At 56.8% G+C, this 27,360-nt stretch overlaps 1 protein-coding gene across 2 annotated transcripts in view; it reads left to right on the forward strand.

Annotated features, from left to right (window-relative positions):
• The first annotated feature begins 681 nt into the window (after positions 1–681).
• The window catches only part of WIPI1 (WD repeat domain, phosphoinositide interacting 1), a 28,295-nt gene continuing 1,616 nt past the window's right edge, over positions 682–27,360 (forward strand). The window contains exons 1-13 of one of the 2 annotated variants that reach the window (XM_069542324.1): positions 717–929; positions 4,710–4,792; positions 7,171–7,340; positions 11,970–12,066; positions 17,652–17,749; positions 18,198–18,290; positions 18,782–18,852; positions 19,271–19,378; positions 22,633–22,797; positions 24,385–24,492; positions 24,884–25,057; positions 25,255–25,373; positions 25,484–25,584. In XM_069542324.1, the coding sequence (XP_069398425.1) occupies positions 850–929; positions 4,710–4,792; positions 7,171–7,340; positions 11,970–12,066; positions 17,652–17,749; positions 18,198–18,290; positions 18,782–18,852; positions 19,271–19,378; positions 22,633–22,797; positions 24,385–24,492; positions 24,884–25,057; positions 25,255–25,373; positions 25,484–25,584 (1,467 nt within the window). In that variant the 5' untranslated portion in view covers positions 717–849. Of the gene's footprint in view, positions 930–4,709; positions 4,793–7,170; positions 7,341–11,969; positions 12,067–17,651; positions 17,750–18,197; positions 18,291–18,781; positions 18,853–19,270; positions 19,379–22,632; positions 22,798–24,384; positions 24,493–24,883; positions 25,058–25,254; positions 25,374–25,483; positions 25,585–27,360 lie in introns of both variants that reach the window. The other variant, XM_069542325.1, reaches the window with a different exon arrangement.

The raw sequence follows: 27,360 nt of genomic DNA on the forward strand, positions 1-27,360 counted from the left end.
GGATGAGACAGCCCCTTATCTGTCCGGCCTCAGCACCCTTGCTAGAAACAGTTTCCAAGCAGCTCGAAGACTCCAGAAGAGGGTGGGGCCTTAGCGTCCAACGCGCGCCCCTAAACTGTCAGTTTAATAGCCGGGGCGTCGGGTGGGGTGAGGCCGGCGCACCGGCCCGTCTGCTTCGCCGCGACCGCGACGCAGACGGCGTACTGGACTCACCCCGCAGGCCGGGCCCAGCTGCCGGGTCTCTCCCTTCCCTCGCTCCGCCCCGCCGCCCCCGCAATGAAAACAACACCACGTGGCCTGCAGCCGTTGCGTCACTCTCCTCCACCCAATGGCAAGCCGTGCCTCGGAGCTGGGGGCGGGTCGCCAGGGGAGTGGGTCCGCCCACCCCCGTCGCCCGTTGGCTAATTGTGAGCCGCGCTGTGGGCTCTTCACCAATGGAGGCCGGCGGTGGGACCCCGCCCTCTCGGTGGCTGAGTCAGCTGGTCCAGCCGGAGGGCCGGGGCGGGGCCTGGAGGGACGGGGCGGGGCCTGGCTGGCCCGGGCGGGGATGAGGCGGCCCGGCCGAGGCCTGGCGGGGCGGGGCCTGGCGGGGCGGAGGCGGGGCCTGGCGGGCCCGGGGCGGGGCCTGGGTGGGCCCGGGCTGGGGTAGGGTCGCCCGGGTGGGCGGGGAAGGGGCGTGGCCTGGCAGGCCCGGGCCGGGATGAGGCGGCCCGGCCGAGGCCTGGCGGGGCGGGGCCTGGCGGGGAGGGGCGGGGCCGGGCCGGAGACCGGCCCGCGGGGCCGGCGCCAGCGGGCTGCTGAGGTGGCTGTCGCCCGATCGGAGCCGCGGCTTCCCGGGTCGAGCCCCCGATGGAGGCCGAGGGCGCGGAAGGCGCCCCGGGCGGGACGGAAGCGGCGCTCAGCTGCTTCTCCTTCAACCAGGACTGCACGTAAGCCGGGCCTCCTGCCCCGCCGGGAGCTGGGGGAGAAAAGTCGCGATCAGGGTTGTCGTGCAGTCGGCGACTTGGACAGCGGGCGCAGGCCTGCTCCCCGGGGGCCTGGGCGTGACGGCCGGCGCGGCCTGGGCCGGTGCGGGTCCTCCGGCCGCCCCTCCTCCGGCTCGGGGCTGAGCGCCCCCGTCCCCCTGCCGGCAGGGAGCCAGGAGGGGCCGGCCGGGAGAAGGGGGGGACAGAGCCCAGGGAGCGGGCAGAAGGAGGCTGGGGAAGCTGGGGAGCCGGGGAGTGACCAAAGCGAGGGTCTGGGCAGGAGGGGTTGGTGGTAAAGACAAAGGAGAGGGGAGCGGACAGGGAAGTTGCAAGTTGACCCCGGGCGAGACAGATAGCTAGGGCCCAGGAAGATGGGAGTTCAGGAAAAACTTTCCCATTTGTCCTTGAGCATCTCAACGTGGCATCTGGGCAGGGCCAACGACCAGGAGGCAACCTATCCCCGAAGCCAGTCCAGCCTGATCCCAGCCCAGCCCAGCCTGGGCGCCTGCCTGCCGGCCGGGTTGTCAGGAACCTTCCCATTGCCCCCAGCGCGTCTTCAGGAAGCCCACTCGGCCAGACGGAACTCCTCCTGGGAGTCCAGGATCCCTGTCCCCGGCCCAGGCTGCCCTCTTGCTTCTTGAGTGGATTTTGAGTGTCTCGCCTTGATGTTCACATTCGGACTTTGGCCAGTGAGCCAGGGGTTGCTGGACTGTGTTTGAGACGTCTGGAGGAGCCAGTCCCTTAGAAGCAGAAGGCTGCTCCCTTTCCTCCTTTCGTGGGATTGTTAGACGTCCTGGGGACCATATGGATTAACCTCTTTGGAATGTGCCACACAGCATCAGGCAGCGATGGCCGGTCCTAGTCCCCCATTTCCTGCTGTACCAGTTTCTGTGGGGCTCCTTCGTGGGCTCGCCTTCAGGCAGGTGTGCTGGCCATCTGTGCCCGGACTGTGCTAATACTGAACATTCAGCGGTGTCATTAAGGCCGTCATGTGCCATAAGCAACCCTGGCCTTCCATGCCCTTTGTCTTCTCTTTAAAAACACCCCATGCCAAACAATATGCCTTTGTTCAAAAAAAAACTGTATGTGTAATCATGTAAGCTGGTGGCCAGACAATTTGGTTCCATGAGTGACTTTCAAGCTTTCCTTGACCACAGCCCACAATAAGAAATACAGGTTACAACATTACCCAATATGTATCTATCTATCTATATGCACGCACAGATATATTTATAATATACATTGTTTTTTAGTCACTCAGTGGTGTCCCCTGACCCTTTTTGACCCCATGGACCCACCAGGCTCCTCTGTCCGTGGGATTGCCCAGGCAAGAATACTGGAGTGGGTTGCCATTTCCTTCTCCAATATTATATATATAATATCACTGAAAAGCAATTCACAGCTATTTACCCTTCCTATGTGCGCTACCTTCTGGAATTTGTATTTCTTTTCTTTTCTTTTTTTTTTCTTTTAAGCCACTTATGACTCACTGAATTGTTTCCTCATGGTTTGAGACCAACAGTTTACAAAAATGATAGTCTAGATACCATTCTGATGTTTTGTAAGAAACATTTTGCAAGAGAGGGTGGCTGTTGAAACGCCTGGGTGTTTGCCTTCCCAATTGAACTGAGCTTCAGGAGGAGAGCGGGTTAAGGAGGAGAGTTATTTTGCTTCTTAGCAGGAAGTGTTCTCAATTCTGCTTTGCAGCACTCTTTATTAGCTGTTTTTAAGGGTGTTAATTTTTACTCTAGGTGAGTCCCAGCTTTCTATAGCAGTTGGAAAAGCATGTTATTTTCAAAACCCTAGGGTGCTCGGGAAGTTAATTTCCTTCGTCTCTACGGTCAGTTCTGTTTTCTTGGATGAAGGCTCTGCTGGACAGCTCTGTCTCACCTATAAATAAAACTTTTTGTCACAGTCAGTTGCTTTGAGCCTTAGAGGGTATGACATTGGATTTTAAAATAAGTCACACCCCTTACCGAATACATTTAGGAGTGTAAGCTGTAAGTATAGGCCGAATTTGGGGTCCAGTATGTCAAGATAAGGGAGTAATGACAATTAAGCTTTACTAGTCTGCTTCACTCATACTTCATGCTTGGCCCTGTGCTAGACAATTTGGGTATATTTTATCTCATTTCATTTGTGATATGTATTTGTCCCACATCCCATTTTCATGAGAAGTGATGAGAAAAATATATTTTTTCCCTGCAAAAAGTTCTTATGAATAAAATAAAGTTTTAATCTGAATTCCTTGAGTCAGAGTTTTCTGTGACCATTGATTAACCATTTAAAATACAGTAGGGGGATTTGCCTGGTGGTCCAGCAGCTAAGACTCAGTGCTTGCAATGCAGGGGGCTCAGTTCAATCCCTGATCAGGGACCTAGATCCCACACGCTGCAACTAAAGATCCGCCAAGCCACCAAGACCTGGTGCAGCAAAATAAATTTTAAAAAAAGCACAATAGTGATCACAGTGCCATTTCCCATATTTAAAATTCTTCTGGAGCAGAGCATATGTTTGAAAATGATTTTAAGTTGCCAGATCTTTTGATTGCTATTTTAAGACTCTTTAATTACAACTTTCCTCCCCTTACTTGAAAACTTCAGAAACCTCAGTTTGCAACTAAATGCACACATGGAAGAAAGTGAAAGTGTAGTCACTGAGTCACATCAGACTCTTTGTGACCCCATGGACTGTAGCCTGCCAGGCTCCTCTGTCCACGGAACTCTCCAGGCAAGAATAACTGGGGTAGGTTGCCATTCCCTAAAAAGTCTTTATAGGAAGAAGCTTTAAAAACAGCGCTGGCTACAGAGTAGGTATGTTTTGAAGGTTTAAGGTGCTGCTGGCCAGCGCTTCCAGGTGCCGCTTGTGGCCATAAGGCGCAGCGGTTCTGGGAGCCAAGCTCCAGCTCTGAGCCCACTGCTGCCTGAGGCGAACCTCTGACCTCCCTCCTCCCCTAGGCTAGCCCCTCAGCAGAAGGGGCCACCTTGCCGCCTAACAGTCTACTGTCATCCCAGGGAAGAACAAATGTTTAGGAAGGGAAAAAAAAAAACTTCCCATGAAAATCATATGACCTTCTCTTTCTCAGGCTAGTGAAACCAGAGCCTCGGGCATCCAGGCCTGTAGCAGTGAGCGGCTTATTTTAGTCTGTGCCCCCCTGTGAAGAGCGAAGCTTGACTTTTCATATAGTTATTTTAAATGAGAGAGTTGGGCTCATTTTTAGGTCCAGGTAGGACTGGCTCAGCACTGAAGAACCCACCTGCAATGCGGGAGACCTGGGTTTGATCCCTGGGTCGGGAAGATCCCTTGGGAAGGCATGGCAGCCCACTCCACTGTTCTTGCCTGGAGAATCCCATGGACAGAGGAGCCTGGCGAGCCTCAGTCCATGGGGTCATAAGGAGTCGGAGGCGACTTAGCGACTAAGTAAGTAAGTGAAAGTCACTCAGTCATGTCCGACTCTCTGTGACCCCATGGGCTAGTCCATGGAATTCTCCAGAACACTGGAGTGGGCAGCCTTTCCCTTTCCCAGGGGATCTTCGCAACGCAGAGATCAAACCCAGGTCTCCTGCATCACAGGCAGACTCTTTACCAGCTGAGCCACAAGCGCACACACACATGCACACACCACACACGCACAAGGCTGTGTCCCTATCCCCCTGGGGGCCCCGAGGGACGGCTGTGTCTGTCGCGGGCATATCCGTTGGACCCGGCACCGCGGTCACTCCTGGGCCATCCGTGTCTTCACAGGTCCCTCGCCATCGGAACCAAGGCCGGTTACAAGCTGTTCTCCCTGAGCTCCGTGGAGCAGCTGGACCATGTCCACGGAAGCAGTAAGTGTGTGTGTGGCTCTCGGAGCATAACGTCCTCGTGCGGGACTCCCAGCCGGGCTCCTGAGCTCTCTGTTCCCCTCCAGCCCCACGAGCTGTCACACCTACAGAGTCAGCATTTTTTCAGGTTTAAACATAAATCACTGCTTCCACTTGCTTAGGAAAAAAACCACCATAAAGCACCAGTGAGATTTGACTATAGCTTCAGTTCAGTTCAGTCGCTTAGTCGTGTCCCACTCTTTAGCTTAGGCAACATTTTTCTTTTTACATTAAGAAAGCCTTTGACACTGTGTTGTCGACACTTTTTTGTATACTTACATGCATAGTCATCAGTTCTTACAACTGTCAAAGCAAAAGATGACTGAAGGTTTTTGTTGTTTTCTGCCCTCTCGTTGGCACTATAGAATACTGGTCACATTAATTCAGTCCTGGAAGTCACTTCTTGGTTTTAATAAAGCAATACTGCCCCAATCACAGAGTACATATCAAAAACATTGAGGTACTTCCAGCGAATATTAAAAACAAGTCCAGCTTAGAAATGTGACTCTCTTGTTGTCTCTGGGAAAGTCACCATTTTTGCCAGCATCATAGTGATGAAATCCATCACTCTGGATTTCCTGGAAAGGAAGCGGCTTGGCACATGATGTCTTGGGCTCCTAGTTTATTCGTAAGATGTTATTGTCATTATTATAACTTGTGGGGAAGACCATGCTCTGTATCTGCCCTGCGTTGTCCCCGTGGGGCTTGATGGAGCCCAGGAGAGGCCTGTGTGCAAAGAGTGTTCCCAGGAAGACACAGAGGCCCCCCACGGTGCTCAGGAGGCTTCCTGTTAGTGGTTTGCCTCGCTCCTGGGTCCAGGACTGTGCTGGTCGCAACACAGACGTCCAAGTTATTTTCAACAAGAAAGGGACTCAGAGAGAGTCGGGCCACAGCACGCCGAGGAGTGGGCGCAGAGCTCACTGTGCTCCTGCCCCCGTTGTTAAGGTACCTGTAGCTCTTAGCAACGGGGACCCGAAGAATTCTGGAAGCAAAGACTTCCAACAGAGCTGTCACTCCTTGGAAACCGCTCAAGGAGAAAGAGTAGAGTGAGGGAATTCCCCGGTGACTCAGTGGTTAGGACACCCAGTCACAATGCAGGAGCTTCGGGTTCAATCCCTGGTGGGGGAGCTAAGATCCCACAGGCCCCACGGCCAAAAAATAAATAAATACGCCAAATGTACCTGTTGTTTAAAAAAGAGGGACTTCCCTGATGGTCCAGTGGTTAAGAATCCACCTTCTAATGCAGAGGATTCGGGTCAGGGAACTAAGATTCCCACAAGCCCGGGCTAAGACCTCCTGCAGCCAAATAAAACCCAAATTTAAAACAGTTTCTAAAGAAGAGAGAACAGACTGAGAAGGTCTAACCCTCTCAGATGGGGCCTCCCTGGTGGCAATGGTAAAGAACCCACCTGCCAATGCTGGAGACACAGGTTCGACCCCTGGGTGGGGAAGATCCTCTGGAGAAGGGAATGGAAACCCGCTCCAGGATTCTTGCCTGGAGAATCCCACAGACAGAGGAGCCTGGCAGGCTACAGTCCACTGGGTCGCAAAGAGTCAGAACCACCAACGACAAACCTCCCAGATGTGCTCTACAGAGCCAGCAGGGCCCCGGGCAGGGAGGGGTGGAGAGGAGGGAGCTCCAGCGCTGCGGCCTCAGGGGGGCTGGGAGAGCAGCTTTGTGCTCAGATCACAGGTGGACAACACTTGCCTGTCCACCACCTGAAGGGTGTGGGGACTCGGGAAGTGGTTAGAGCTTCACTGTGGGTGCAAGAGAAGGAAGCCATTGCAAGTGGGTGCTGAGGAAGGCGAGCCCCGAGGAGGCCAGCAGTGGGCAGGAGGGCGCCCAGGGCAGGGCGCCAACCTCTGCGCCCCCCCACCTCTACCCCTGCCCCCCCCACCTCTACCCCTGCCCCCCCCACCTCTACCCCTGCCCCCCCCCACCTCTACCCCTGCCTCCCCCCACCCCCGTCAGGGCCTGACGTCTGTGTCCCCCGCCCCCCAAACAGGGGCCTGACGTCTGCGCCCCTAGCCCTCCCCCAGCACCCCTACCCACCCCACCCTGGGGCAGGGCCTGAAGTCTGCACTGCTCCCCCTTCTGCCTCCTCATGGACAGCGGGCTGTCGTCTGCTTCCCCGGCCTTCCCCCAGCCGCTGCCCACCCCCCCACCCCCCATCAGGGCTTGACGTCTGCGCCCCCCGCCCTCCCCTCGCCCCCCCCGCCCTCCCCTCGCCCCCCCCCGCCCTCCCCTCGCCCCCCCCCGCCCTCCCCTCGCCCCCCCCCCCCGCCCTCCCCTCGCCCCCTCCGTGGACAGCGGGCTGACGTCTGCGCCCCCCGCCCTGCAGATGACACCCCCGACGTGTACATCGTGGAGCGCCTCTTCTCCAGCAGCCTGGTGGTGGTGGTGAGCCACACGAAGCCGCGCCAGATGAACGTGTACCACTTCAAGAAGGGCACAGAGATCTGCAACTACAGCTACTCGGGCAACATCCTGTCCATCAGGCTGAACCGGCAGGTGGGCGGGGGCTCCGGGGGCGCGGCGGGCATCCCTCGGGTCGCCAAAACCGAGGAGGCGCTTGAGCATGACCGTGACCGCAGGCACCTGCTCTGCCGGGTTTAAGTCCCAGCCCCGGGCTGAGTCTGCTCTACGAGCTCCTCCCGGTGGCCGGACCTCCGCAGCCCTCCCGTCTGCTGCACTTTCTTGAACGTTGGCCGGGCCGGGTGAACGCTGTCCCCCCCCAGGGGAACAGGCTGGGCTCAGAAACCATCTCGTGAGCCCCTGCAGGGGCCTTAAACCAGAGGGACACCTGTCCGCTTTGGGGCCCAGATGGGAGCAGTCCTCGCAGGCTGGCGGCCATGCCTCCCAGAGTAAGTTCTTTCAGAGAAAGTGTGGCCCTTCCAGATGAGTGCTGAAGCCTTGCCGTGAGCAAGGCCTTTCCTGAGGGCCAGGAATCGAGTCCAGGGCAGGAGGGCGCCTTGAAGATGTTTCTGGCGGTGTTTTCTTTGTTAGGGGCTTTCCTGGTGGCTCAGACGGTAAAGAATTTGCCTGCAATCCAGGAGACCTGGGTCCAATCCCTGAGTCAGGAAGATCCCCTGGAGGAGGGGATGGCAACCCACTCCAGTGTTTTCGCCTGGAGAATCCCATGGACAGAGGAGCCTGGGGGGCTGTAGTCCGTGGGGTTGCAGAGAGTCGGACATGACTGAACCACCAACACTCCCACTGTCTTTGCTGGACAAAGCCTTAGTACTATCTCAAATGTGTAATGCACATTCTTTTACAAATTACAAGTTCCTGTTAAATAAGCATTTGAGGTACTAGTCAAGTTTCCCTTGAATTATTAGATTTTATATCTTATAAGGGGGACTTCCCTGGTGATCCAGTGATTAAGACTCTACAGTTCCAACGCCAGGGGCACGGGCTCAATACCTAGCAGGGGAACAAGGATCTGACATGCTGCAGGAAACACCCCCCCAAAAAAAAAATAAATAAGTAAATCCTATGAGGGCAGCGCCTGTCCCCATTCTGCTAACTATCGTAAGACCTGGCAAAAAAGACAGTGCTCGGTAGGGAGATGCTCAGTGAGTGTCTGTCTCCCAGCTGCCTAATAGGTACATAAACAAACAAACCAGTTCTTTAGATGACTAGGCAGACCTGTCTGTTAGCTGAATATCGTGTCTGACTCTGCGACCCCATGGATTGCAGCCCGCCGGGCTCCTCTCTCCGTGAAATTTTCCAGGCAAGAGTACCACAGTGGGTTGCCATTTCCTCCTCCAGATCGTCCCCACCCAGGGACTGAACCCACGTCTCCCGGGTTTCCTATATTGGCAGGTGGATTCTTTCCCACTGAGCCACCGGGGAAGCCCATTAAACACGAAAACAAATAAATCAGGTGTTTTGTGATGAAGCCGACCCGTCTATTCACTTCCATGGTCCCAGGATGCTGGAGGCCATTGCCCTCACCAAGGACATCGCTTTCCCCTTTGTACCTCAACTATTAAGTGCTTAATTTTTTTTTCTTTTAAGAAATGAGACAAAGTGCTGTCTTAGGTTTGTGAGAAGGAAGTGATGGTTTCTTTGGGCTGATCCACTGCTCTGACTGACTATCCCCTGAAGGCCAGGGTGGCAGAAAATGGCCTGAGAAATAGAATATGAGGGTTTTAAGTGAGGAGTAGCAGGAGATAAAAAAGATAAACCCGGGTTCCTGGCAAGGGAGAGAAAGGCAGTTTGAAAGTTGTTGTTGTTTTTTTTACTTGAAGGCTTTTAAGCACAATTTTTGGCTCCGGTGCTGTCTCTGATATCTACTGGTTGCACATTAAATTTCTTCGCAGAGCATTTTATCTTGGCATATGCTGATAGCCAGGGTATAAATCTTAAGACTGTTCAGGCAAATCCTTTCAAGATCAGAACCCTCAAATAGTATCCACGATGCTTATTTGTATAAGGTCTCACTTGCTCACTCTCCAATACTTTCATCAGCAAATGAGGCTGTTAAACTTTGCTGCCAGCCTCTCCTTAATAAAACACTCATTAACTTCCGAGCTCCCCTCCCCCACCTCCTAAAGAACACCCCCGCCCTAGAACTTCTCGCTGTCGAGGCCAAGCCAAGCGGACCTCAGGCCAAGCAGGGCTCGCTCCCTTAATGTTCCTTCCGCTGAGCGATGATCTGAAACAAATCTGAGAAGTCTTCAGGGTTTGCTTTTCTTAAAAATGTTCTGATTTGGCAGAAACAGACTCGCAGACTTAGAGAACGAGCTTACGGTTGCCGCGGAGGTTGGGGGAAGGGTTGGGGAGAGGATAGTTAGGGAGCTCGGAATAGACCTATAGACACCGCTCTATTTAAAACGGATAGCAAACGCGGTCCTGCTCTCCAGCACAGAGGCTTCCGCTCAGTGTCACGTGGCAGCCTGGACGGGAGGGGAGTCTGGGGGGCAAAGGACGTGTGTGTGGCTGAGTCCCTTTGCTGTCCACCTGATGCTATCACAACATTGTTTGTTAACCGACTATAAGTGAGCATTAGTTGCTCAGTCATGGCTGACTCTCTGTGACCCCACGGACTGTAGCCCTCCAGGCTCCTCTGTCCGTGGGATTCTCCAGGCAAGGACACTGGAGTGGGTTGCCATTCCCTTCTCCAGGGGATCTTCCTGACCCGGGGATTGAACCTGGGTCACCTGCATTGCAGGCAGATTCTTTATCACTGAGCCACCAGGGAAGTCCACTGGTTACAAAATTAAAAAAAAATTTTTTTAAGATTTTTTTAAAAAGGAAAGCATAAATAAAATTCCTCTTTAACCTGTGTATAGAGAAGAGTTTTTCTAACAAGAGCCAAAATCAATAAAAGACTGATAAATTTGAGAACAACGTTCACTTTTGGTTTAGGGGGGCAGCCTCAGCCTGTTCCTGCCAGGCCGGGGTCCCGCCCCGCCCCCCGGAGGAAGGGGGCAGCTCGTCTGTTTCATTGGGTCCTCAGGCAGTGCAGCTCCTTTCTGAAAAATGGGGGGAAAGCCCAAGGTTTGTACAGGGAGTTAAGAGGAACGAAAACCCCCATCTTCCTCTAAATCTGGGTAAAAAGGAAGAAAACTGTGTAATTGTGATTCTTCATTTTTAGTGGCTCTTGATCCCCTAACAGAGGAAGCGTGTTCTGCGGAGTAAAGACAGCAACCCCGACGCATCTGGGTTTGCAAACATCCACGCTTCTTTGACCCTCTTGTTTCGAGCGACCCTCGTTGTGCAGACGGGGAGTGACTGGATCGATGCTTCTGAGAGCAGGCTCTATAAATCGTTTCCTAGTTGTTTAGGATAAAAGGAGCTTTTCTTCTAGAACCTAGGAAAGTAGATGGGAGCCAAGGGCGACAGGGAGTGAGCTGAGCTGGAGGCCGGCCCCGGGTTCCACGGAGACTGTGTGGTTAACAAGTGAAAGTCGCTCAGCCTTGTCTGACTCTCTTAAGTGACATCCAAGTCTTTTTTTGACCCCATGGACTGCAGCCCTCCAGGCTCCTCTGTCCATGGGATTTCCCAGGCGAGAATACTGGAGAGGGTTGCCATGCCCTCCTCCAGATTTTCCCAACCCAGGGATTGAACCCCAGTCTCCTGCACTGGCAGGTGGATTCTTTACCATCAGAACCACCAGGGAAGCCCGCTGGTTAGTAATGGAGCATAGAACACGCTAGCCAAGCCGTAGTAAGCACGGGAAAATGGCAAAGCGCTGGGTAAGTTGGGGCATGTCCGTTTTACAGAGGAACGCTAATATATGCCGTCAAGTTGGAGACCCTGTGAGAATCTGCTTTTCCACCTCTGGGCATCCAGCACTGTGGTCGCAGAGCCTCAGATAAAACTGAGAGAGGTGTTTCAGTCTTATTTTCCTGCTTGGTTCGAGTGGCAGTCTCCTGAGAAGTTGTGAGCGGGGAAAGTCTTACTGGAAGAAGAGAACATCAGGCTTTCTCAGAAGGAGAGCCTGCTGCTTCTCAGAGTAATTTTAGGTCCTTCCTTCCCAAGCGTCGTTCCCGGGATGAACGGATCAGACTGGGAGCTGTGGTCCTCACTCCCAGGGTGGGTGTTAACACCCGTGAACCAGTGTCTCCAGGCTTTGCCCCGGGACGCTCGGTGCTCATCGGGGCCTAAGAAGCAGTGGTCTGGAGGAAGCCGAGGCTGCAGGAGTGGGGAGCAGAGGCTGCTGGAGGCAGGAGCCCCCAGGCTGAAAGCCCCTCCCCAGATGGGATAGAACCTGCCTTCGGTGCAGGACACACGAGTTCGATCCCTGGGTCAGGAAGATCCCCTGGAGGAGGGCATGGCAACCCACTCCAGTATTCTGGCCTGGAGAATCCCGTGGACAAAGGAGCCTGGCAGGCTACAGTCCTTGGGGTCACAAAGACTCAGACACGACTTAGTGACCGAACATGCAAAGTACAAGAAGAAAAGAAAGAAATCTCAATTTCTAAATGAAATTTCCCCAAATCCTTTGCGCTTCTGTCCAGTGGATGGTGATGGAAATGTGGGCACATGTCTGTAACGTAACCTTCAAACTGATGGCCACAATTCCTGCGCATTTAGGCTCAGAATCAAGTTAGGACCCACGGGACAGAGGGGTGAGTTCAGAGAACCGGGTGCTTCTCCATCCCCAGTAACCGACGGTCCGTGTGATTTCAGAGGCTGCTGGTCTGCCTGGAGGAGTCCATTTATATACACAACATCAAGGACATGAAGCTTCTGAAAACCATCTTGGATATTCCCGCAAACCCGACAGGTGAGCCCCCGCCTGAGACAAGGGCCCCGTGTCTCATGCCCCGGGGCTTCTTGCCAGCTGTGTTCCCACCTCAGTTGAAAAGCCCTTCGTGGAGATATTATGGGCAGGGCTCCCCGAGGCTCATCCGGACAGCAGCCTCCGGACGGTCAGCTCCCCTGCAAGGACAAGACTGTGCCTCAACCAGGAACCCCCAGCAGACCCTGTGAGGCGGCAGAAACCAGCAACATAAGATCAGAGGCCACGAGTCTCTTTTGTCTATTCCCAGCCTCTTGTTGATTTTCTGCATGAAAACCTGTGAGGTGGAAACTGGGGCTCTGGATCTGATGAATTTCGTGGGTTCAGGAAGGAGATGGGACTGCGTGGCCAACAGGCTCAGGCACACAGACTCTGAGTGTCTTTTGATTTGGGGCACTTGGGTACAGGACATTTTGCGTCCCACCATCGCTTCCCGCCCAGCTCGCCGAGGCTGTGAATTTCCTTCCTTTTGTCCCTCCGTGTGGTGCCCGCCCCTCCTGTGTCAGAGGCAGCCAGCCGCTTCCTCCAAAGGGTCTGCCCCACGGAGTCCAAGCCAATTTCCTGGCAGCACAGCAGTCTACGCCCTGAGCAGCTGAGGGTGGAAATCTCCATAAAAATCCACCGGCCGCCGAATGTGGGGACACTGTTGGCTGCCTCACAGGCTTTCAGGGAATATTGGGGGAGCGGTCTGCACCCCATGGCAGTGCGGGTAACTGGGTAGGGTGGCTGTGCTCCCCAGTGAGCGCTCTTTCGAAGACAGACCTCAGGTGGGGTCCGAGCACAGAGCACCTGTGAGTCCAGAGATGCCTTCTCTCCTTTCTCTTTTTAGAAACTGGAAAGCATATCCCATTAATCAACCCAGAGGCAGCTGCACTTTATAAACAACTGTTAACTTGCTTGAAGTTTGACGTATAATGCTCTAAATACTGGGGCTTCCCTCGTGGCTCAGCGGTCAAGAATCCTTCTGCCATTGCAGGAGATGCAGGTTTGAGCCCTGAGTCTGGAAGGTCCCCTGGAGAAGGGAATGGCAACCCACTCCAGTATTCTTGCCTGGGAAATCCCACGGACAGAGGAGCCTGGTGGGCTACAGTCCACGGAGTCTCAAAGAGTTGGACACGACTTAGCAACTAAACAAAACGACAACTGTAAATACCAAGTTAAGAATGACTTAGAATCACAGGACCTCCTTCTCATTCCAGCTGAGGATGCCGGTGGCTCTCGAATGAAAAGCAGGCATTTCTTCTCCAGCTGCAGAAGGCTTGCAGCCAGACCATTCTGGTGGAATTATAGCTGGCCATGATCTATGGCAATGTGTGTCAAGCCTAAAGTCCCCAAACCACATAAAAACCCAACTTTATATATATATTATATATCTATATATTCAAAAGGTCAAAAGAAAATATACTCAAATATTGAGCATGGTGGAAAGCCTCTGGGTTGTAGAATTATGTGTGCTTTTTTTTCTCTTCCTTTATAATTTCTAGGCTCTACAAATTGCTTATACTATCCCTTTTATTTTATAAAATAATATCAAAGAAAAGGCACATTTCCCTTCCTACCAAAGGTTTCAGGGGGTACCTGTGACAGAACAGGAATCCCTAAACCTGTAGCAACATCCAGTTTCTGAGAACTGGACCACACACAACCAAAGGGGCTCGCATTCAGCATTTCCAGGGACCTTCCTGAAGTCTGGGGGGGGTCAGCGTACAGGCCCCTGGGCTGAGTTCAGGTGGGCTGGCTGAGGTGCAGGCCAGAGGCGGCGGTCGGCTTGTGGTCACCGAGGGCCACCTGCCCTCGCCACCATCCTTGGCCCCTCCTTGCCAGAATCCGGCGTCCGTTCCCTCTCCATGAGGTGTGAGAGAAAGTTCCGTGGTAGCTGAAGAAGTTCAAGCTTCCTTCCTTTCTGGGAAGCTCACATTTTTATACAAAACTCTGAAGGTCACCTCACACCTATCAGAATGGCTCTTACCAAAAGACGAGATAACAGGTGTTGGCGAGGGTGTGGAGAAAAGGGAGCCCTCTGGCACTGTTGGTGGGAGTGAAATTCGTGCAGCCACTGTGAAAAAGCGTATGGAGAGTCCTCTAAAAACTAAAACTAGAGCTACCTTATGACTAAGTAATCCCACGTCTGGTTATTTATCCACAGAAAATGGAAACACTAACTCAAAAGAATAGCTGCAGGTGCACGTTCATAGCAACATTAATAACAACAGCCGAGATGTGGGAACACCTCAGCATCCGCTGGTGGGTGAGCGGATAAAGAGGTGTGGGGCACAGATACAGTGGAATCTAACCAGCCATGAAAAAGAATGAGGCCTTGCCCGTGTAATGGCATGATGGACCTTGAGGGCATCATGCTAAGTGAATTCAGTCAGAAGGAGACTAATACCATAAGATCTCACCTATGCGCAGACTCTTCAAACAAAACAAACAGGCTCATAGACAGACTCGTAGACACAGACTCACAGGTGCAGGTCGGTGGCTGCCGGAGGCTCGGGAGAGGAGGATGTGCAATTGGTGAACAGGGCCAAGAGATACTAACTTCCCGTTAAAAAATGTATAAATCGTGGGGGTGTTCCCTTCAATGTGGAAACGATAGTTGAGACTCCTGCACCGCATGTTTGAAAGTTACTAAGAGAGTAGGCCATCAAAGTTCTCATCACAGAAAAAAAATGTGTGTGTGTGGTGAAGGATGTTAACTGGACTTATCATGGTGATGATTTGGTAATATATACAAAGATCAGATCATCGTGTGGGACTCCTGAAACATGTAATGTTCTGTGTCAATTATACCGCAGTTAAAAAGGGAAACAGACTCTGAAGGGTCTGTCCCAAGTCTTTCTGCTCAGAGGCCTCCCAGCCATGCCTGCTGGAGACGGGCCTTGAATATTTTTAGTGGAGGAAGTAGGTTAATGAGAACTGGGGTTCTTGGAACAGTAAAGCTAGAAAAAAGGCTGGATCCCCACAGCCCCCTGACTCACTCATCTCAGGGGTCGGAATCAAGCCTGGAAAGGGCACAGATGGCCCCAGTCACACGGTGGGGAGCAGACCAGGGCTTGAACCCACAGCTGCCGCCTCTCTCAGCCAGATGCTCTGAGAACAGCTTCCCAACAGCTTCACTGAGGTCTCATTCACATGCCACATCAGTCACCCATTTAAAGCATGCAGTTCAGTAGCTTTCACATGCAGAGAGTTGTAACCATCGCTGCAGTCAGCTTTGGAGCGTTTTCATCAGTCCCCTCCAGAACCTGTTAACTCATGGCCGTCACCCCCTGAGGCCTGTCCTAGGCGCCCCTGACCATCTTTCTGTCTCCATAGACTTATCTATTTCTGGACACTCCGTGTAAGTGGAATTCAGTGCAACCGTTCAGCATCTGGTCTTTGCGAACGGGCTTCCTGCACTCAGCACAGCATCTTCGGGGCTCACCCACGCTGTGTGTAATCAGGGCCCCATTTCTTGTCACTGTCTGACACTATTTTATTGTAAGAAGATACCAGGTTCTGTCTGTCCGTTCATCCGTTGATAGACACTGGGACTGCTTCCCCACTTTGACTATGACGAATCACGTTGCTGCGAACATCCGTGTGTAAGTTTCTATGAGGCTGTACATCTTCATTTCTCTTGAGTGGAAGCTGGGGGTTATATAATCATTCTATGTTAACCTCTTGAGGAACCGCCAAGCTGTTTCCCAAAGCCCCACTCTGTGCGACGCTACGTTCCCAGCAGCGTTACGTTCCCAAGGGCTCCAATTGCCTGTCTTTCTGATTAGAGGCGTCCTAGTGGGTGTGAAGTGGCGTCTCGTCGTGGTGTTGATTAACACTGCTTTTTTTTTCTTTTTTAACCCATGTGCTCAGAACCCTTCAGCAGTTACCGGCTGCATTTGTAAGATCGTAACTCTGCTCTGGTTCATTGCTCAGGCCCCCGTTCAACCTTAGCGTCTTCCCTGCTAAGGGCCCCTCTGCGAGGGCATCCACCAGACAGGCCACCAATCTTAATGTCTGCCCTCCCCATCTCCTTGAGGCCAGAACACCTTCTGCCTGCTTAGGCTAGCTGTTATGGAAATTGCATTTTGATTGCAAATTCCCCACATAACATGGAGCATTGGAGTTCTCAGAGCAAAACTGGGAAGGTGTGGGTGGTCTCTTCTAAGGCTGGGGGGCCCTGTCCAGGCAGGCAGGCTGCAGGGGGCCTCGGGAGAGGGCGCAGGCCTCAGTCTGTCCCTTCCACGGCCATGGGGCAGGTGACAAGGACCAGCGCTGGTCGAGTCCCCGGCAAAGCCCAAGCCTGGCAGGACCTTGGTTCCCATTCTCGACGTTTTTTTTGTTTGTTTGTTTTTTAAAAAAAACCTCTGCTCTTCTGCTCAGATTAGGGTCAGGTCCATTTTAGCCTAATCTAAAGTTTCTCTTATGCTTTTATAAGAAACCCACTTAACAGGCTCACTTGTAACAGAGAATCAGCCAGCTTTTTTATTTAAAAAGATGTCTCTCTTGTCTGATCTCCAGGTTCCTGTTCTGGTGACGCTTTTGGCTCTGGGGATTCTCTGAATTCACTTCTGTCACAAACACCTGTGTTCATCGAAACTAATGTTGTGAAAATCCTCTACTTAAATGCTCTTGGGATCCTCCCCCACTTGCCCTGCTCCAATCCCCTTGTAAACAAAAATGGCTTAGGTTTGATTCAGTGGTTCGATTGTGTGTTCACGCTTCCAAATATCGTTGAAGCGTCTTAAATCCAAAAGGTCCCCTTTCTTCACTTTGTCGGATGGCTGACACACCGTGTTCACTGCCCTCTAGGGAATTTCCCCTGCTGGGGGGCACTCCCCTCAGCAAGGCAGGACCTTTGCGCAGAAATAATCTCTAAACAGGCCTACCCCGCCACCCGGGCTCCCCCTTTCCCCGCAGCCTGCCCCTTTGCTGTTATTGTTGCCGTTTAGTCGCCGAGTCAAGTCCCGCTCTTTGTGACCCCATGGACTGTGGCCCACCGCCCACCAGGCTCCTCTGTCCACGGGATCCTCCAGGGAAGACCACTGGAGCGGTTGCCATCTCCTCCTCCAGGGGCTCTTCCCCGCCCGGGGGCTGGACCCGGGCCTCCTGCTCTGCAGGCTGAGCCGTGTGGGAAATCCCTTCCCAGTAGGAACCTTTATTTCAGTTGGGGGCTTACGGCCCGGAGGCCGAGTTGGAAGCGAGGCAGACGTCGTGTCAGGGCCCTGGGGCACAGTTAAGAGGGGAGCAGGGAGGGCACTCTGCCTTCCGACCCCTCAGCTGCGCGTGGACACGGTCTCGCCTGGGAGCTCAGTGCGCGCGCCCCTCGGAGAAGAGTCACGGCGCGTCCGGGGCTGCGGGGCGGCGCCCCCCTCGCCAGCAGGTGGCGCTGCGGCCCTGCCGCGTGCGGACGGCGGCCCGCGGTCCCTGCCCTCCGCCCGGCCCCCGCCGGGCCCGGGGAGCCAGCCGACTGGGGGCCGCTCTCCCCGGCCCGGCCCCCGCCGGGCCCCCGCCGGGCCCCGCCGCTCCGGGGCTGCTCCCCCGCGCGGCCCCGCGCACCCGGCCGCTCACTGGGCTTCCTCCGCCAGGTCTGTGCGCGCTCTCCATCAACCATTCCAATTCCTACGTGGCCTACCCCGGGAGCCTGACCACGGGCGAGATTGTGCTCTACGACGGACACTCCCTGGTAAGTCCGCGCGGCCGCGGGGTCAGCTCCGGCTGAGCGGCGCGCGCGCGGCCCCGGCCGCAGCCCCGGGCGTGCACGGGGCGGTCACGCGCTCTGCGCCCGTCGCCACGCGTCCACGTCGCCACGAGGCCGACAGACGCGGGTGCCGCGTGTCCTGCGGGCCGCGGTGCGGCCTGCGCCGCCTGCGCCCGTGCTGCCCCTGCCCGCCCAGCTCCCCGGAGCCGGGCCCCAGAGGTGCACCAGCCCCACGGCTGGTCACCGTCTCCCCGAGGGCAGGAGAAGGGACAGAAACGCAGCTGCCTTGGAGTAGAACCTAGACCCAGACAGCCCGGCGGAGCCCGGAGAGCCCAGCAAAGGGGGGCGGGCGTCTCGGAAGGAAGGGGGAGGGGCGGGAGGTGGACGGCACCCCCGAGCCCCGCCATCGACCCGCCGTCCCTGTCGCCAACAGAAGGCCGTCTGCACCATTGCTGCCCACGAGGGCACGCTGGCCGCCATCGCCTTCAACTCCTCGGGCTCCAGGCTGGCCAGCGCCTCCGAGAAGGTGAGTGCTGCCCACAGCCGTGTCCTTGGGGGCCCCCCTCTGCCAGGGGTGCGGAGGGCCCCAGGCGCCAAGGAGCTGCTGGGGGGGCCCGTGGCGCCAGCGCTCGGAACTCACTTCAGAGGGAGGCCCTCGGCCCCTGCGCGTGCCGCCTCACCTATCCTCTCCGCAGACCCAGGGCCTCTGCGTGTAGGACGTGAGCAGCTCTGCCCAGAGCCTCGCCGTCTGACCAAGAACCAGCATGCCCGTCCTCACAGACAGATCGGGGTTCTGGGAAGCCACAGCAGACGGATGGAGCAGCCAGCACCTTGGGCTTAGGTGGGGAGGACAGGGGACGGAGGGTGTTCAAGTCACCTTCCAAGAGCAGCTTACACGGCACGTGGACAGCCCTCCGTGTTTCCTCTCCGGGGTCAGATGCTCCAGACCAACCCAGCAAGCTCCCCTCCAAAGGGGCAGGTCTGCAGGAAGAAACGCCCACCTGCTCTCTCTTGCAGGGCACCGTCATCCGGGTGTTCTCCGTTCCCGAGGGGCAGAAGCTCTATGAGTTCCGGAGAGGGATGAAAAGGTCTGTGTTCACTGTGTGTGTCGGCGTGTGCTTAGTCGCTTCAGTCGTGTCCGACTCTATGACCCCAAGGACTGTAGGCCACCAGGCTCCCCTGTCCATGGGATTCTCCAGGCAGCGATACTGGAGTGGGTTGCCATGCCCTTCTCCAGGGGATCTTCCCGACCCGGGGCTTGAACCCGAGTCTCTTGTGTCTCCTGCACTGGCAGGGGGGTTCTTTACTGCTGGGGCCACCTGGGAAGCCCTAAAAACCAGGGTCCAGGCCTGGATTTTAAAGTATGTCTCATTGCTAAACAATGCTGACCGTCACGTGAGCCTTCAGCGTTTAGGTGTCTGTTTTCTTCTGAAGCTGACTTCCAAGCAGGAGGCCGCTTGCCTCGCTCGTTCCCGGGCTCACCCTCCCCCGTGGCTGTGTCTGCAGGTACGTGACCATCAGCTCCCTGGCTTTCAGCATGGACTCGCAGTTCCTCTGTGCCTCCAGCAACACGGAGACCGTGCACATCTTCAAGCTGGAGCATCTCTCCAACAGGTAGGACCGGAAACACCCGGAGACCAGAGCGGGGCCCACCTGCGGGCCGAGGACCGGGCTCCTCCCGTCAGGCCAGCTGCGGTGTTAAGCCAGAGATAAAGTGCACAGTCAATGGGATGCGCTTGCGTACATGCAGGCTAAGCCGCTTCAGTCGTGTCCAACTCTGTGTGACCCCATGGGCTGCAGCCCGCCAGGCTCCTCTGTCCATGGGACTCTCCAGGCCAGAATACTGGAGTGGGTTGCCACGCCCTCCTCCAGGGCATCTTCCCGACCCAGGGATCCAACCCACATTAGTGCCACCCGGGCTTGAATCATCCCCAAACCACCCCCTCACCCTTAGTCCGTGGAAGAACTGTCTTCCACAAATCCAGGCCCTGGTGCCCAAAAGGCTGGGGAGTGCTGGGCGAGAGGAGCGGGGTCCTGGTCTGGCCAGCGCCCCCTGACTTCTCTGCTAAGGCCACTAGCCCCTGTTACTTGCTGCCTCCACCAACGTGGTGAGTGTGTCAGCAGCAGACTCAGGGTGATCCCCGGGGCTCGGGGGCTGCCTCCTGAGCCGCAGCCGCGCTCCCCTGGGCAGGAGACCGCAGGCAGGCGAGCTGCTGTCAGTGGAGGCCCGTGTCCTCGTCTGCAGAGCCTGACGTAGCAACGATCATGTGTGCGTGTGAAGTCTCTAGCAGGTTCCCTGTAGTGCAGTGCTGGGCTCAGAGGGAAACCAACTAAGCGTTTGCCAGTCTCGTTGTCAGTACCGCGATGCTCAGGCCAGCCTTGTGCTGGAGCCTTGAGCGTGGCCCTGCCTCGCCCCTGCTGCACTTTTAGAACTGAAGCTCTGTGGCCGCTCTGCCCCTGGGCCGCCTCCCCCGGCGTCTGCTGCTTTCTGTCTCTCGGTCGCCTTTCGGTCGTCCTGAGCGTATTTCACACTTTGGCGTGATTGTTCCGTTTGTCACGGTGGTCTGTCTTCAGTGACCTTTGGTGTGAGGATTGCAAAAGGATTCACGACCCGCTGAGGGCTCAGGTGCAGAGCAGGCGATGGCAGCCCACTCTGGTACTGTTGCCTGGAAAATCCCATGGACGGGAGAGCCTGGTGAGCCGCAGTCCATGGGGTCTCTAGGAGTCAGACACGACTGAGCGACTTCAATTTCACTTTTCACTTTCATGCACTGGAGAAGGAAATGGCAACCCGCTGCAGTATTCTTGCCTGGAGAATCCCAGGGACGGGGGAGCCTGGTGGGCTGCCGTCTATGGGGTCGCACAGAGTCGGACACGACTGAAGTGACTTAGCAGCAGCAGCGGCAGCAGAGGGCCCCGGTGATGGTCGGCAGCTTTTAGCGATGAGGCATGCTTTAAATAAAGGCACGGACGCTGTTTTTAGACATCACGCCAGTGCAGTCTTACCAGGCGGCAAGAGCGCGAGAGCATCACCATCACACACGGGAAACACAAACCAGGTGTGCGACACGCTGTGTTGCGGGGACTCGATCTGAGTTGGCAGCATCCCCACGGTCTGCCTGAGCGCTTCCTCTCCAGCACCGCGCCTGCCTAGGCCTCCAGGGCCCGAGGCTGACCCTGGGCAGGGAGAGCCTGTGCTGGGCTGCAGCCCGGGCGCGCGTGTTGATGTCAAAGACTTCACGGCGGAGAGCAGCTCACGCTCGCGGCCCACCGTGCAGCGGTCAGGGCGCCTCAAACAGTGTCTGTGTGTCTCGGGCCGCGCTGGGCTCAGTGGCGGCCCAGGGACTCCTCTCTAGCTGCGTCAGGCCTCCCTGCCTCCTCCACCGGGGCGCTGACTCCCACTGCGTGTCTGTCTCTGCATCCGACCTGTCTTCCCACCAGCCCCCCACCCCGATTCTGAGTCAGACCTGCCTCAGGGCCGAGCCTGGGGCTCCCCCCAAAGCCTCCTGCTCACTGCAGCCCCAGAGACCCCATTACAAGAGAGCACCTACCGTGCGCCCGCCCCACGGTGTGGCTGCTTCAGTCCTCCAAGCAGGCGACCCGAAGGCCCCGCCTCCCTGGGAGGAGCACCCCGGCCGTGCTCCCGGCGGCCCCCCGGCTGGGCGTCCCCGCGGACGCGCTTACGTCTTCTCTCCGCACGTCTGGGCTGCGTCTGCCTCAGATTCGGGGCCTGGGTGCAGCCAGGGCCTCTGTAGACCCCGGCCCCTCGGCGCGGAGCCCCAGGGACCGCAGGCCTGTCCGCGAAGCCAGGACTCTGGGAGGACATGGGCCTGGGAGCACTGGGCGCTTGCGGACGAGACCCCGTGGCCAGGGGATGTCCAGGTGGTGACGGCGAGAAGCAAACCCCAGGGGCCTGAGCTGGGGCCGCTTCCCCGACTGTCCGTGTCCCCACTGTCCGTCCCGCGTCCCCCCGGTCTGCCCCACATCCCGCCCCCGTCCGTCCCGCGTCCACCCGGTCCGCCCCGCCCCCATCTGTCCCACGTCCCCCAATCCATCCCGCGTCCCCCAATCCGTTCTGCGTCCCCAATCCGTCCCGCGTCCACCCATCCGCCCCACATCTCCCCCCAACCATCTGCCCCACGTCCTCCCCACATCTCCCCCCCAAGTCCGCCCTGTGTCCCGCCCCCGTCTGTCCCGCGTCCCCCCCGTCCGTCCCGTGTCCTCTTGTCGGTCCTCAGCCTCAGCGGGTTGCCCCGGGTGTGCGTCTGTCCTGCCCAGCGCTGAGGCAGGTGTGCGTTGCGTCCACCTCCAGCTCACGGCGGAGCCACCCCGCCCCCCACCCTCCTGTCTGGCAGAGACCCTGGGATGGGGCGCAGGTGGCGGCTGCAGGGGGCGCAGCAGGCCCTGTGGACTCCCCCACCTGTGAGCATCCCGGCGCCCACCCAGGTGGCTCGGGACAGTAATGCGACACCTCGCAGGCCTCTGGCCCCCGGGGTTCACTGCCCACACAGTCTGGCCTCGAGGTCTGACTCTGAGATCGGCCTGTTCTTTTCTGGGTGAGCCCAGAACAGCCCTGGACTTGTTACAGCGGCCAGGGACCGACTCCTTCTCCCTCTCCCCAGCCCCCCTCCCAGCAGCCCAGAAATCAGAGCGATCATCAGTTTGCATCTCCTGAATGGAGAGAGGCTGACGCACCTGGAGCCACTCCCCGGAACACACGAGCCCTCGGGGCACGGCCAGAAGGGCACGTCCCCAGCCGTCGTGGGCAGGGTGTCACAGCAGGGCACGGGCCCTTCCCGTTCGGAGGCCTCGGGTGTTGGGCGGCCACGGGGGGCCTCGGTCTCACCCTTGCTCGCCTTGCTCCCCAGCCGACCCGAGGAGCCCTCCACTTGGACCGGCTACGTGGGGAAGATGTTCCTGGCTGCATCCAACTACCTCCCCACCCAGGTGTCCGACATGATGAACCAGGACAGGGCCTTTGCCACCGGGCGTCTGGGCTTCTCCGGCCACAGGAACATCTGCGCCCTCGCCACGTAAGTCCAGCCCCTCCACCCCACCCCCGCCCCCGCCAGGCAGAAACCCTCACTGATTCATTTCCCAGAGTGTGGGGTGCCCCAAACATGCAGACGTGTTTAAGGGAAATCGAGAGAAGGGAACCAGGAAGGGCAAGTAAAGGCAGACCCGCCCCTCCACTCCACCTCACCACTTTGCCATCCAAACCCCCCCCTCCCCATCAGCCAGTGTCTGTCTGGTTGGTCTCTTCTCCTCGGGGGCAGCTGCAAGCTGGCATGGAAGTTTTAAACTCCTCATTCCAGTGATACTGTCTTGAAGACGGTTCCCATTTCTATGGATTTATGTAAAAAAGCTCTAGTTCCAAAGTCCAGGTCCAAACTCCTGTGGGGTGGACAGACGTCTTATCTAAGACCTTTAAGCGTGACTGTTAAAGCTGAACATTGGAAAGATTTTTGTAAAACTAGGCCATCAATAACCTCAGATATATAGACAACATCACTCTTATGGCAGAAAGTGAAGAGAAACTAAAAAGCCTCTTGATGAAAGTAAAAGAGGAGAGTGAAAAAGTTGGCTTAAAGCTCAACATTCAGAAAACTGTGATCATGGCATCTGGTCCCATCACTTCATGGGAAATAGATGGGGAAATGGGAAACAGTAGCTGACTTTATTTTGGGGGGCTCCAAAATCACTGCAGATGGTGATTACAGCCATGAAATTAAAAGATGCTTACTCCTTGGAAGGAAAGTTATGACCAACCTAGACAGCATATTCAAAAGCAGAGACATTATTTTGCCAACAAAGGTCCGTGTAGTCAAGGCTATGGTTTTTCTAGTGGTCATGTATGGATGTGAGAGTTGGACTGTGAAGAAAGCTGAGCGCTGAAGAATTGATGCTTTTGAACTGTGGTGCTGGAGAAGACTCGAGAGTCCCTTGGATTGCAAGGAGATCCAACCAGTCTATCCTAAAGGAGATCAGTCCTGGGTGTTCATTGGAAGGACAGATGCTGAAGCTGAAACTCCAATACTTTGGCCACCTCACTCGAAGAGTTGACTCACTGGAAAAGACCCTGATGCTGGGAGGGATTGGGGGCAGGAGGAGAAGGGGACGACAGAGGATGAGGTGGCTGGATGGCATCACTGACTCGATGGACATGAGTTTGAGTAAATTCCGGGAGTTGGTGATGGACAGGGAAGCCTGGCATGCTGCAATTCATGGGGTCGTAAAGAATCGGACACGACTGAGCGACTGAATTGAACTGAACTGAACTGAGCCCTTGTCGCTTGGGGCCAGTTTACCCCCACCCCGCGCCGCCCCCCCCGCGCCCCCCCCCCCCCGCCCACGCCGTTTCCTTCGCTGTTAAAGGCAGAGGCAGCACCCCACTCGGCCTGCTGTGCAGGGTCAGGTTCGACCTTTTGTCTCATCCATACAATTACATTCAAAGACAAGCCGGCAAGGACAGCTCCAGCAACCCAGGCTCCCGGCCTGTGGGCCTCTGGCGTGTGGAGGGCGGGACCGGGCGCTGGGGGGCGGGGAGGGGGCTCGGCCCCTGGAAACGTCTGAGCCCACACACGCACGGGCACCGCAGCGCGTGTCTTGTCTGCCCTCAGGATCCAGAAGCTGCCGCGGCTCCTGGTCGTCTCATCCAGTGGGCACCTTTATGTCTACAACCTGGACCCTCAGGACGGAGGAGACTGTGTCCTAATCAAGACCCACAGGTGAAGAGGCCAGTTGTCAGAAAGCCGGGCTTTCAGGACTCGCTGTCGTGTCCCCTGAGCCCAGAGCAGGGGGCGCCCCTGGTGCTGGGGGTGCGAGGTGCGGGGTGTGGGGGGGGCCGCTGGGGTGTGGGGGGCGGGGGGGGCGGGGGCTGCCAGGGTGCGGGGTCAGGGTGCGGGGCCCCGGGGTGCGGGAGGGCACTCGGGTGTGAGGTGCGGGTGTGAGGGTTTCGAGGGGACACAGGGGTGCGGGGGGGTGCGGGTGCAGAGGGGGGCCAGAATGCTGGGGGCACCGGGGTGCGGGGCCCCCTGGTGCGCGGGGGGTGTCCCGGGGTACGGGGGTGGTGCTGGGGTGCAGGGGCCCGCTGGGCACCGGGCTCCCTTGACTCAGCAGCAGGCATGCCGGGCTGTCCCTGCCGGCGCCGCCCTGCCGGCCCCTCTTTCCCCGGAGTCCCTGGGACGTGTTTGACAAACTGAACGGAGACCTCTCCTGCCGTCTGCGGGCAGGACGCCCCTCGCTTGGGCCCCCTGGAGAGCCGGCCTGCGCATCCCCGCCTGGTGCGCACAGGTGGGCGCAGGTTCCGGAACCAGGGCTGGGACGTTCGCGACTGACCCGGCCGTTGGAGGGTGTGCTGGTCCGGGGAACTGACGGGGGGCTGCGCCTGAAACCGGGGTCAGGCCCGGCCTCCCCCCTCTTCCTCGGGAGGTGTCCTGGGCGGGAGGTGACCGCTCGTCTCTCCCTGCCCCCTCCATCACTGCCGGTAGCTTGCTTGGCTCAGGAACCAGCGAAGAGAATAAAGAAAACGACCTCAAACCGCCCTTACCTCAGTCTTACGCCGCGACGGTGGCCAGACCGAGCGCGTCCGCGGCCTCCACCGTGCAGGGTGAGCAGGCCTGCGGGGCCTGGGTGGTCACCGTGCCGGGTGGGCGGGCCCGCGACCTAGGCCTGAGATCAGCGCCCTCAGCGTCTCTCACGCCTCACTCCCTTCTGCAGGTTACTCCGAGGACGGCGGGGCGCTCCGCGGGGAGGTCATTCCCGAACACGAGTTTGCAACGGGACCGATTTGTCTGGACGATGAGAATGAGTTCCCTCCTGTGAGCACTGGACGCCCCTAGAGCTGGGTCCCTGCGCCTGGACGGGCCCTCCCCTCCGCCCGGGCGGAGCCTCCTCCCCGTTGTCTGCTCCGCACCACCTAATCCTGCCGGGACACCCGGGAGGCCAGCGGGGTTTAGCGTGTGGTGGGCCTCCACCCAAACCAGCCCACCCGCGTGTTAGGATGGCGCGTTCTCTCCCAGGCGGTCTTGCGGCCTCCGCCGTTCAGAGACCAGGCCTCAGTTCCGCTTCTTTAGCAGTGTCTTCGCAGCTCACAGAGGAGGAACCTGCCCGTGTAAACTCCTTTTCCCGGGGCGCCACATGTCCTAGCGCCCTCGTGCTAAAGGTGACGCTCTGACAGCACTGGGCCCTCAGCCCCTCCTCTCTGACAGACCCTGCAGAGCCACGTGTCAGCTGGGACCTCCCCCACCCCCGGCCCCTCTAGCCCGGTCACTCCCATCCCCTGCTTCAGCCCTGTGGGCAGCGGGGGTACCCCAGGCTGGGCTGGGCGCTGGGCAGGGGTCCTTCTCACATCTTGGGAGACGAGAAGCTTGTGCCCCTGGTTCTGAGCCTTCAAGCTTCTGTTCGGGGCAGCAGAGAGCCCCTCTTGTGAGCTTTAGTTAGAGAGCAGCCCGGACGGTCAGCTTGGAATCATCTCGAAATGGAAGCAGTGTTTAGGCCTAAACGTGGGGGGCTCCCGGACCGTCCCTCCTGGAGGCAGAGGGGCAGCCACTGGGGCACAGGTCTTGGGGGCCAGTGTTTTCTCTCAGTGCTGATTTCATGCCCCGTGGATTCCATTTGCAAGAGGATGGAGGGTGGGTCTGGCTTCTCTCTTGCATAGATCTGTAGGACAGTCTACGCAGAGGAAAGAAAGGGAGGGGGCCTCCCTGGTGGTCCAGTGGTGAAGATTCCACGCTTCTCACACAGGGGTGCAGGTGTGATCTCTGGTCGAGGAATTAAGATCTCATATGCCACGTTACAGCCAAAAAATACAAAACGAAAAGCTGCCATGGGCCCTTCGTGCAGGGGCTGAAAGGCCACATTCGTCATTTCCCAAAAGGCTCCACGGGGTGCTGCGTGCGACGGACATTTTTGGCTTTTTATAGATCGTCACACACAGTGCCAACAAGTGAAGCTGACATTTCAGGGCCAGAAAGCAGTCATCGTTAAAACTGTGCATTTAAAAACATTTGTTGGCTCAACGCCTCCCAGTAGGGCAGTTGTTTTGCTTTGGGGGTTCTCTCGCCCCTCTTCACTACAGAGGGAGCTTTTCTGTTCCCCAAAACTTGGCATCTGGGTCCTGAAGTTGCATCCTTGGAACCCAGAGCAGGTCAGACGCAGTGGCTTATGGGACCTTCCTACCCGTCATCAGCAGTTGTAAAAGTCTGGGACTGCTCTAAAAGATGATTGGATTGTGAGACTCTCCACTGTAACCAGAGCAGACCTGGAGACCTCTTATATTTACAGAACCGGATTACCCTGGGTATTGGCATTCAGAGGTGATCTCTTGCCAAAGAAAACCTGTATCAAATTAAAAGTACCCCATGTTATTTGGTGTACCTGTTATTTGGTACATCATTTGGAGTAAAAAACAAAAAACTGGAGATGCTTGAGAATTAGCGACAAAATGGGAGGCCTGTCTGCTTAGGCCATGCCAGGGAGCCTGGGAGGAGCCAGTCGTCCCGTCTCCCGCGTCAGGACCAGATGAGTGGAAGCTGCTTTAAATTGCATGGAGGCCTCTTATTTATACACGAGTGGGAGTGCCCGTCACCGAAGGA

The sequence above is a fragment of the Ovis canadensis genome, chromosome 11, assembly GCF_042477335.2.
Source record: "Ovis canadensis isolate MfBH-ARS-UI-01 breed Bighorn chromosome 11, ARS-UI_OviCan_v2, whole genome shotgun sequence".
NCBI classification, from domain to species: domain Eukaryota; kingdom Metazoa; phylum Chordata; class Mammalia; order Artiodactyla; family Bovidae; genus Ovis; species Ovis canadensis.